The sequence below is a fragment of the Onychomys torridus genome, chromosome 12 (assembly GCF_903995425.1).
Source record: "Onychomys torridus chromosome 12, mOncTor1.1, whole genome shotgun sequence".
NCBI lineage: Eukaryota > Metazoa > Chordata > Mammalia > Rodentia > Cricetidae > Onychomys > Onychomys torridus.
Window position 1 is genome coordinate 51,707,152 of NC_050454.1, and position 12,154 is coordinate 51,719,305.

General features: G+C 34.8%; 1 protein-coding gene across 20 annotated transcripts in view; it reads right to left on the reverse strand.

Annotated features, from left to right (window-relative positions):
* The window catches only part of Robo2 (roundabout guidance receptor 2), a 1,547,722-nt gene that overhangs the window by 43,486 nt on the left and 1,492,082 nt on the right, over window positions 1–12,154 (reverse strand). For all 20 annotated transcript variants that reach the window (XM_036203250.1, XM_036203243.1, XM_036203256.1 and 17 more), the window contains 3 exons: window positions 11,328–11,510; window positions 3,628–3,670; window positions 2,071–2,198 (listed from right to left, as the gene is read on the reverse strand). In XM_036203250.1, the coding sequence (XP_036059143.1) occupies window positions 2,071–2,198; window positions 3,628–3,670; window positions 11,328–11,510 (354 nt within the window). The remainder of the gene's footprint in view (window positions 1–2,070; window positions 2,199–3,627; window positions 3,671–11,327; window positions 11,511–12,154) is intronic.

Consider the following 12,154-nt stretch of genomic DNA (forward strand, 5'->3'; position numbering starts at 1 on the left):
TCACTTTATTATTTGAATTACTCATTCATCTGTATATCAAATGTGTTGTCATCACATTATGGATGGGAAAATCTTAGTGTCTGTGGTAATTCTTGTACATACTATGGTTATATAGTCATACATGTAAACCCACTTGAAGAAAAGAGCACAGTGTAGATGAAACTTTTAAGGCATTAAAAATTGACCTGAACTGCTTCTCCATACAGATTGCAAGTTACTCATCTTGATTAAATTTATTTTTTTAAATTTCTAAACTATAAACATTGTTACCTATTTTATAACTTTATAAAATACTAATAAGTATGAAAAGTGCCATGTGCTCCTTTTCCTGCATAAATAGTAAATGCTTAAAATATCTAACACACTGAAAAGAAATATAGAAAAACCTGCAAACTCTTTGTATTGACCTCAATATGCATCTGTGAAGCATTCTAATTCACAAAAATAAGATGGTCATAAAGAAAACCTTTGCAAATCTGCATGTATATATTTTGGTTAAACAGGAATATGAAGCCTGAGAAGTTAATGTAGCTTGCTTAACAGAGTCATGATAGTATTTATGTATGTATTTATTGAACATAGCATGCTGTGGCATTCTGATACAAAAACAGGTAAAAGAGAAAGTTAATCCTGGTTGGGTGAGAGCTTTGGAAACCAAATTTATTTTTACAAAGTGGTTGTGGAATATTGGAGAGGACAGACTAGGGAGAAGATATTTGGATGTGTTCAGCACAAACATTTCCTATGCTACTTTACACAGAGCTGGGAGCTGACCAGTCAATCATACAGTTTCCATTCCATTGTCATTTGTAACCTACAGGCACCTATTATATGGTGGTTATATTCTGTGCTTTGTGCCACATAAAGAGTAAATGCTTAACACATCTTTCACACTAAACAAAGAGATGTAGTAAAAGCCTTCGCCTTGATGTTCTTCCATTCAATTCTCCTTATAGAATTACCTTTTTTATACCTTTATTCAAAGAAGACATGTTTGGGGGAAAGTAACAGCTATTTCAGTAGAACATATTTACAATAGAACATAAAACTCATAGAGATAATAGTAGCATCCAAATTTGGAAGTGTCGGGAGCTACTTAGCATGATTATACCTTTCATTTGAAATACCAGTTATTAACCACAGAATTCAGAAGTCTCTTTCTGAACATGTCTTACTTACTTAGCTACTAACTACTCTTCAGAGGCATATTATATGATGGTAAGGACCATCTCTTTTTATATCAAACTTATACTCTTCATTATTCCCATACTACAAGCCACACAGGAGTTACTTGGTAAAAATCACACTAACTGGGACAGAGTGTTTAAAACATGTAATGCAACACTGAAGTTCCTAGTTTCTAGTTTTAGTATTCTTGTGATAATATTTGAAAATCTGAATGCTCAGTCAACATTTTTCATCTTAATTATTAATGATTTTCTTAAAACCCTAATTTTGCTTCAAATGATATAGAAATGCAAGTTTTCTACTAAAATTGTGAGCAAAGAATAGCACTATTGCTGTATGTCTTTATTGTCTTAATTACAAAAGAAGATATTTTATAAAATAATTTTTAATTTTGTGAATATATGTGTGTTTAAGCACATGTGGGTGCTGGTGCCCTTGGCATCCAGAAGAGAATGGTGGATCCCCTGGAGCTGAAGTTACAGGTGGCTGTGCAAAGTGAATATTGGTAACCAAACTTGGGTCCTCTGAGAGACCATTACGTCATTTTTCCCACTGAGTCACCCACCCAGTCCTGAAAGGAGATATTTTTTAATGTTTTATTTTAAAATTCTGAGGTCATCAAGGTGGCTCAGAGGGTACTGGCCTCCACCAAGCTTGATGACTTGAGTTTGATCCCTGGGGCCTGTAAAGTCAAGGAAGAGAACTGTGATCTGCAAGCTTCCCTCTAGTTTTCCCACGTGTGTTTGTAACCCCATATTTGATTATCTACATACAGTACAGAAATGTAAAATGCTTAGAATACTAAAATTAAAATTCCAGAATACGAAACTAAAAATAGACACCCAAATAACAGATAATATTATTTTGAAACACAGAACTTACCTCCGCGCCCAAAATTTCCAATTTCATTTGGGCCACTATTGCTGTTGTTTACTGGCAAACTCGTGGCTGGCCATGAATCAGCAAGCCATGGATAATTGGGATCCCCAGCATTTAGAAGACCTGGACGACTGAAACAGAAATGAAATGGAGATTAGCCTGTGGGGCTCAGTGAGGGAATTTGACATCTTCCTTACATGCGCTAAAGGGTAAGGAGATACAAGATTTTAATTGACTTCAAATTAAATTGCAAGTGCTCTTAAGAAATAAAGGAACTTTAGTAGTTCATTAGAGCAATACATAGATCTTCCCTGTCAGTGGAAGCAAAAAGGGTTTGCCTGGGATTCTGCCCATATGCAAATGACATCAGTTGTCCACCCTGAAACTGGTGGGAAACAGGGAGCATAGCAGCATCATGAGACCAAGTTTTATGGTAAGTTGACATATCTCAAGGGAACAATTTCTCTGAGTAGCTGCTCCATATCTGCCATTTCCAAAGAACTAAATTATTCAATCCTCATTTTTGTACCCCCTAACTGGATCTATTTTCTCTAGGCTGTCACCCTCACACAGCCCTAAGACTTGATTGGAGGCATATAGCTTGAGACAAATTAATGAACATTTCTTATACTTTTCTACCAATAGTACTTTTCCAGGTTTTTCACAATGCAAAATAAAAGGGCTAGTTAAGGGTTTAAGGTAGTAAAAGATCCAGTTATATGACTCAACATCTACCAAAGCCTATGAAGAAAACTTCTTTCCTACCACATTAATAAGGAGTTCCATTATTTAATGTAAAGATGGGATTTTGATTCCTTTTCAGAATATTAGCATACTTACAAAGAAATAGATCACCTATAATTGTTGTACTTTTTTTTTTGATAGACCCCTTCTGGTACAATCCCTAAGAGAAATGTGTGTTTCTATGGAAACTGCAATAAGAAGATTCAATTGCTTCTTGGTATATCTGCTAGCTCTCATTAGACTTAATCTCTTTTTGCTAAAATATTGATTAAATGGGAGATTGGAAGTTATTACTAGAGCCTAATTACAATCTCCATATTGGCAAAGGGAAAATAGATGAGGATATATGGGTTTGTTATCAGCTTTTATCAATTTCAATTGAGTATCCAAAGTTGTGGAATCCAGTCCTATCAATCTACAGCCTATTCATCATCCATGAATCATTTACTTTGTGATCGATTATGTGTAATTGTTCACTCACAGCAATTTAGTGAGAGCCAATAAGGAGTCTTAAACAACAGCAACTTCATTTGCTAATGTCTAATTAATGCAATAAACATCCTGCTAACAAATGAACACATTCCTTGTGATATTTACTACTAATTTCTTCAGGGGCATCTGGGAGATATGAAACATCTGGACTTGATTCCTCTAAAGTGCACAACAGATAGATCATTAAACCTTGTGGTAAGCCATTCAATTCCTCCTAGAATTCTCAGACTTACAAGTGATCATTTATTACAATAATAGCTGCTCACTACAGAATTTCCCCAGTACTGATTAAAAATAATAATAAAAAGAAACTCCTTAGCATACCTCCCATTGCTCATTAGTCCTCCATCTCCTCTTTGAAATGTTACTGTAATAAAAGAAAGACATACACACAGAGTAGTCAGTATTAATCACAATTAATAACAGCTACCTATTGGGCCTCAGTTTAGAGATGAAGACTGGGAATTCCAACACAGGATAATTAATGGGATTATATAGGTGGTGACAAGTACTGGCTTGGTTCAGTGCAAACTCATCACTTGCTCTGAATTAAATAAGTTGCTTCAAGTTTCTTCAAGCAAAATGAACCATTAGAGTAGTCATTTGTATGTAAATGTCAAAACTGTTACAAGTGATGTATATGCAGTCTTACCAGTAGGATGATATAGAATTAATGTGGAATTATCAAATGTAGTCATTTATGCATAACAAGAAAATGTCTCATTTGAAGGAATAATACAAAAACACACAATGAAGAGAACTAACATTATTCCATATGGTTATATGCTTCAAATAAAGCAACAGTAAGTATTGGTTATACACTTCTCACCATCAAAGATCACTCATACTTAAAAGCATTATGCATTGGATGGTTACAATTACAGTAGGCATATACTACTATTAATGCGGAATACTATTTTCATGACAATATACTTTGTGAATAGTTGATACTGAATGGATTCCAGTTATTGTAAACATCTCAAATTTTCTATAATACTACAGAGCTTATTAAAGAAAGCAAGTGTATAATTCTACTTTTCCAATTTATTGTTTCCACTTCACAAACCAGAAACATGAAAGTAGACCAATGGACCTTCCAAAGAATTTAAACATCAGTTCAGATCCATCATGCCTTTCCAAAAATCTATTAGGTAAAATTTATTTAAGCTTCCCGGTGATTTATACCTAAGGACAAAAGGGATCTAAGGCTGAGTTTACTCAATACTACCTACTATTTCTGCAACAAAAATAAATAGGCAAACATAGTAGAGTAGCATATATACATAGCTGAAAGTTTATTTGGATAAAATTTTGTCACTACATTATCACACTCAATTTTTATGAAAAAATTATCTGCTATTTAAAAGTTCCAGAATGCAGAATTATTAGGATCTTACAGTTTGGACCCAAATCATTACAGATCAGCTTAAGTGATCACAGGGAATGATAGGGTTAAAATAAACACCATATTCTGCTTTAGATGACACCAAATTAAATGTTCTATGATTTGTTTGTTACAAATATGAAAATAAATAAATTGTTTAAAGAATTAACTCATTTTAAATAAAATATATTCTCCAAATGTTCAGATAACTATTAATTTGAACATTTTTCATGATTCATCATTTGTTTGTTTCAAATACCAAAGCTAAAATCTCTTGAAATTTGACAATTTTCCTAATACAGCACAGCAGTCTCTTCATTATCTAGTAGTACAATTTTCTCTATGACATCATCATTAGGTAATAAGTTGTTAATTCCAAGGGTCTACAGCACTTAAAGACCAATATGTGGCTCCCAGAAATGTTGTGTAGGGACCCCACATATACTGCCATGACAACTTTTCAATAGCCTCCCAAATGTGCTATGAAACAATCCTGACACAACATTTACATCTGCCCATAGCTAGTTACAGACATCTACTCAAAGAAGGTGATACTAATCATTGCTCCACTTAAGGGCTTAAAATTTGGTATCAGTAGTGCAGCTCTACCATACTGTGCTCATTTGATAACTGGTTTTTAACATAAATGAATTAAACTGTAACAATCAATGTAAACAAATGAGCAGTGATTTGTGGGGGTATTAGATAAAAGGCTAACACAAACAAACACATGTGAGCACACACAAGCACACAGACAGAAAACGGGAACATGGTACAGATGATTACTAGCCTCTCATCTCATGAATCTTACTAGCTATGTATTTATAATAGAACACTAAGTGCTAAAGTTAAGACAATGCTGCAACATTCTAAGTATTCAAAAGGGCAGTGTTTGATGCGCTACACTTCAAAAAGTGATCCTTAAGGGATGATTGTGAAGCTAAATCTTCTTAAAACAGATGCTCTTTCTTCTCATACAAACTTTTTGTTATTACCAGATCATAAATGTAAGAAAGAAAGAGATAGCTCAATCACAGGCACTAAAATTGGCCAATGGCAAATTTGTAGTAAAATACAAAGTACTATGATATGCCACTTAAAATCTAAACAGAAAGATACCACTAATTAAAGCTAATATTCAGTGTTTGAATGCTATGGTAAGCTATATTTTCTAATAGGGAACCAAAGGTTAAGGGATGAAGGGATTTGACATTCTAAGGGATTCATATTGTATGTTCAGAAAATATTTATTTTCTCTTTGTATCTCAGTCATCATTCAAATCTTTCTAAAACTGGTCGAGATTGGCAGCAGGCTGCCAAAGATTTTATGAAGGCATGTGCCTCTATCTTTGTCTAGCAATTAGAAAAAAAATTCACAGCACATTATGTAATTACTTGTGTAACATGTATAAAATGTCCTCCACACACAAAATTTGGGTAGACATGAGACTCTTTCAATTTTGAATCCTTCTGTTGAAAGAATGAAGAAGAAAGGAAGAGGAGATGGAGACATATACACCTACCCCTCTTATCATGGCAATATTGATTACTTATCCTGTTGACAGAGAAGCCTGCCTCATTGTGTAGATCAGGCTGGTACAAGCTCTAGCTGAACCACAGAATAAAAGCAAATGACAAATTATGAACAATTAGAATTTATACAACAGAAATTGTGTCTGATCTATCAATAGAATTTTTAGGAGTCATTCAGAGAGAATCACAGAAAAATAATGACCTTGCCAGCCAAGAGCTGTTTTGAGGCACCTCTCATTTCAAAGAATCATTTGCCTTGATGTGGAAAGAACCTGGGATCAGGAAGGAGAATTCATGATGATCTCCATGTCACTGGCCAGTGACTTTGTGTTTATCAGAGATAAAATTGAAAGGACCTTGACTGTGAATCAGTAATTTCTTCTAGCATCTAAGCATAAGAACTTCTGGGAGCAATCCATAGAAGCTTTAGACATGAACATCTAAAATGTAGGATTGCATTAGATATTTGAACTTATTTTGCTTTTCATGAAAGTCAGGAGGGAAAGAGATTTTCCCAGTTTGTCCCAGACACAGAGTAATTCTATGCATCTAATATCACCTGTCAGAATTAATCCTGTGTCATATCTGCTAGAACGGGGGGGGGGGGGGGGCAGAGGGAAGAAATGTAACTATGAAGCAAATTGACTTTTTGAAGTAAAGAAGCTTCCAGAGTGCCTATCTCTAGTTGGTCACATTTTCCTACTCCAAATGGAAACTTTAATGTTGCAGCCAAGCCTTCTTCCCTTTCTGATAAGCTCTTACTGAAATATGAATGTATTAATTCATCTTTAATAAGCATTAACCAAGCCCAGATTATCAGACTTGGAGAATTCCATCAACCACTGAACTGCCTTTGCATACCTCTGTCAAATGATTTCGATTTCACCAACATTTTAAAAATCCATGCATGGAGTATTTTCCATGTCATAATGTCCACAATCAAGTTAAATTATTGATGTGTGCCAAGCTTTCTAAAATATTATCCTTATAGATAATAGTTATGTAATATAACCACCCCTTTAAAAGTAAACAGAAGCTCACTTTCATCAAATTTGATTACTCTAACAATTACAAATTAAAAAAAAAAATAGGGGCTGGAGAGATGGCTCCATGGTTAAGAGCACTGACCGTTCTTCCAGAGATCACTAATTCAATTCCTAGTACCTACTTGGCAGCTCACAACTATCTGTAACTCCAGTCACAGGGAATCTCAGGCCCTCTTTGGCTTTCACATGAGCCCATGACACATATGAAGCACAGACATCTATACAGACAATAAATACCCATATACTAATATAAATAAATAAAAATTTAGAAAGAAGAAAATTGAAAAACTAATATTGAAATTATATGTAACATTGAGAAGCATTATCCAGTTATCCATGTACAAATAATATATGATACATTTAAATCTAATTCTAATTTAACTACACAGATTTGTTTCAAAATTTAATTGTGCACATTTTAGCTATGAAAACTATTATAATTGTGACCATATGTTACTTTGTATTATAAAATTAAAAAAATATTTTCTTTGTAAATCTCTTTTCAAATCTCTCTCACTTTCTGGCACCTGCAGTTGTGAATTTTTCCTGTAATCAGAGCCCCTCCCCACCACAAAAGGACAAGGAAATCATTCTCCTCAGAAAAAATGAAGGTAAATGCAGCTACCTGTTCTGCAGACAGGAAAAGCCACTCCATACAGAGTGGGAGAGAGAAGGATCTATGGAACAGCAATTGTCACTTGGGGTTTGCATTACAGGGAGAGCCGTGGGTGAAACTGTTGCTGTGCATTTGTATCTGAGAATTTAAGTATGAGGAAAATATGGAGAGCAAGTTGACAAAATGAGGATCAGTTCTGCCCCTGCTTTTGGCTGTGAACAGTAACAAAACATGTTAAGGCCAGATTCTCCTCCAAGACGATTTGAACACATTAACTTGTGTTTGATTCTGGGTATGTGCTCCTAGAATGGAGGTTTTGTCCATTAGCTTACTCTGGTAAACATGTTAATTGTGCTGGTGCCCAGAGAAAATTATCAATACCATCTAACGGAGCTTTGTTTTTTGTTTGGTTTTTCTCTTATCAAATTTAACAAATGTCTTTGTAATAAAAACAAGTCTCATTTTAGATATAAAGAGACACAGTGGGTGTTTTGCTATAGTGTGAATGGAAGGCATTCTGTTGGACTTAGTGTCTCACCCTGCAAATGACTTCTGTCTCTCCACTGATTAATATCTTCCTATTTCTTACTTCTAGACACTAAGAATAGACTTGGGACAAAGGTGTAGGGAGAGTGCTTCAGTCAAACTTAAACTGCTCTACAATCCTATTTCTTATCAATTTAGCTTTATTCAAAGTCTATGATGCTTAATAGAGGGATTACATCAAACTTTTAACTGTATTTTAGTTGGAATTTTTAAAATTTTTGTATAATGATCTAAATAGTGGTTCTAAATTGACTTGACTTATTGAAGCTCATGACTCTTATTGTAAGCAAATTATTAGAGATTAGAAAAACATAACCCTGAAAGATTACAGCATCAGCCTCAGCATTGCGTAGTGGTGAAACAATAGAAACTTCAGAAAGATCATCTTGTTATTGAAGTTACATTGCTTTAATTCTGTTTTATCTTGTATTTATCATGGTAAAATAACAAATTTCTAAGAGAATTTTTGATGAAAAAATATAAAAAAGATCAAGAGAACCTATTTATTCTATAATTATTTTAAAATACTTCCAAGAAAAATTGTCCATCATTAACTCTGTGCTTTTAGAATGGGACATCAGCCCAGTCATAGAAACTGTAACTATAAACTTCTAAGAACATGTGCATTATTGTTCATTCCTAATTAACATCCCATATCCCCCAGCTTCTGTAGAGACAAAAATGTAAAAATCCACAAAGGTAGAGGGTAGGTGAGAAGGAAAGAAAATACAGAAACACTATCATAACCCAGATAGAAAAGACTACTTCCCTGGGATTTGGCAACATTTCCATCTGCTTCCCACCTAGGAGAGCACAGAGAGAAGGCAAGTGACAAGGAGAAAAGACATCTATCCTCAGAGTCAGCCATCTATCAATTAAGTATTAGAGTTTTGAAAGGCTTCTCTCTTGCTTGGCCTTCTTCCAAATATCTGAAGGGCAAAGCATATTCTGAGTTAGCAGTTCTTCTCCAAGCTCATGGACATCAATCATAATGAGTCATGACAGTACCAAATGGACAATCCTTGTCAAGCTCCACGACCACCAGATATTTTCAAGTTAAGTGCATAGGTTTTTGCAAAGACTTGCTGTGAGAGACAGGAAGAGATGTCTGTCTGTCTGACGCAACTGTACCAAAATTGCAAACTACAGGCTGTGAGAGCTATTGTATTACTCGGGCATGAGTTAATAATGAAAGATGGAGCTTTCAAAGGTACCATTCCACAAGTGAATTTATTAGGACTTTTCATTAAAGTGACTTCCGTGCTTTGTCTTCCATTATTACCACTAAGTCAATTGAAGTAATAAGCCTGAAATTGTCCTTGAGTTAAACGGGGCTTGCCTTATGTTTCATATGATTGGTATTAGCATGTCAAAGGGAAGACATATGGAATAAGGACTGATGAAATCAATTGGCTGATTGACAATATCTGCAGGGGTGAAGTAGGGAGCAGTGGGCTCCAAAAATGCCATTGAAATACTGTTGAAGTTCAAGACTTTGCCACCCACTCATTGTTACTAACCAGCCTGTTCTGGGAAGGACCTCTAATCAGTGCAGTGATTTATCACTTAGATGACAAAGAATGGGAAGAAGACAGCGTTGACCACTGTAAAGTGAGAATGGGAAACTTCTTGTCAATGGATATGATAAGCTTCTTTTTCTAGACCCAATTAGTAATTCATACTATGCATTTCATATGCTACAGACATAAGAACAACGCTACAGTCAAGTTACCATATTTAATGTTGTAACATAACAAGCAAAACAGCCATGTGGGTGCCATTGTGTGCTTTTTTTTTTTTTTTTTTTTTTTTTTTTGCTGTTAAGACACTGTATTCAATTTCCATTTCGAGCAGACATGTTCTAATAACTGATTTTGACAGAGAATTTATTAGTTATTAGAAGATTAAACACAATATCTCAAAACATTTCAAGTGTTCATAGGATGAAATTAAAATTGCTCTTTAAAATTCTACCAAGCATGTGCTATTGGGAGTTACTAGCCTTTCACTGCTGTGAGAGAAAATAATTAAAAGTAACCGCAATTCTAATTGTAATAGAATGTAGCTTCAGTACTGAAGTCATTCCGTCAGTCACTGACTATAATTTTAGTGTCTCTCCTCCACTTCTAGACTCATCTCTCTTTCCCTTGTGGTCTCAGTCCCCAACTCGTCTAGCTTTCTTTCTCTTTTGCAGAGGTTAAAAATGTATAACGTCTGACACCCTTGGAATGCTCTCTTGCATTTTACAAGGACACTAATTTCAGATCATCTCTGGTCTCTTTCACTTTTCCTGCAGCTATTTCTGCTTCTTTCCTTCTCCTTTTGCTCTCCTCTGTCCCTCCTTCTGGAAATGCTGCTTGTTCACACTGAAATAGGCACTCATTTAAGTGAACAGTAAATCACTTCATTCATGCCTCATCGGTTTTATTAATTCTGGTGAGATTTTTGCTTGTTTGTCTTTTTTTTTTTCCCATCTGGGACATTTCCCAGTGTAATCTGCATTGTGACATATTAAGAGCTGATTTTTCAAAGCTTTCCTTCTTTTCTGAGCACTTTAATAACTTTTTGGCCTAAACACACTTCTCAGAAGATGTCTTTATAGCAGGCAAGCACTGCGTGTGTGGTTTTGAAGAACTAGTTGAGAAAAATAGTTGAGCATTTTATCAGTGTCTACTCTTGCTATGCTTCAGTGGAGATACAAGCAGAAAGATTGCCTGTGGTCATAAAACGATATGGTCAAGAGCAATGCACTGAAGCATGTTGCTTATAATTGCATTTTACAGAGCGAGTTTTTATAACAAGCCCAAATCATCCATTTGTTATTCCATTCCATTTCTTCCTCTCATCGCATTACATTCCAAAAGATAAGAGGTTTTTATAGCTGAAAATAGTCTCTTACCAGCATAATTGCTGAGTCCCTTTCTCTTCTTTCTTCTCCAATACAACCAGATGCTAAAACCCATCAAAATTACCCAGCAGGCACCACCAATGCCAGCAATAAATGCCGGTTGCTTCACAACATCAGTTATTTGCTCAGTTATGCTGTTATTGTTTTCAGTAATAACAACTTCGTTACGTCCCCCTATGGAAGGAACAATGGTGTCAGTAAACATAAAGACAAATAACAGCAGAAATACAAACACATTATACCATAGGCAAAGACATGTCCTTTTAAATCTCAGCTGGTATTTGTTTTGTCCTGAGGTTGTCAAAATTACAGATAAGAACATTTTAAGTTTAGAAAGAAGTACTGAATCATGTGCTTATAAGTGTCATTGAGAAGGTTATTCTCTTTTAATTTGTCAAGGACAGCTTCTAAGCCACTTACAGACTGGTGATATTGTAAATAATCAGATGAACAACTACTAGCAACTGAAATGGCAGATACTTTTCTCAAGCTAAAGTGATTCTTTATCAAAGTTCCCATAACATAAGTATTAGTGCATTGCTTTTCTGCTACTGTCTTGCCTATTTTTCATTGGATATAATTCACAAGATTATATAATATCATATGGCCATCAATGTTCTACCAAAGAAGTTATGTACACTGATTTTTGATGAAGCATGAAATTCTCTGTATAAACAATAGCAATTATGATGACATTAATTAATGGATATCAATATGAATAATTACAACATTAAGAGATTCTAAAACTTATGCACTCCCTATGAGCAGTTAAAAAGTAATTTGACAATTGAACATTGAATCAAGATATTTTGTTGAGA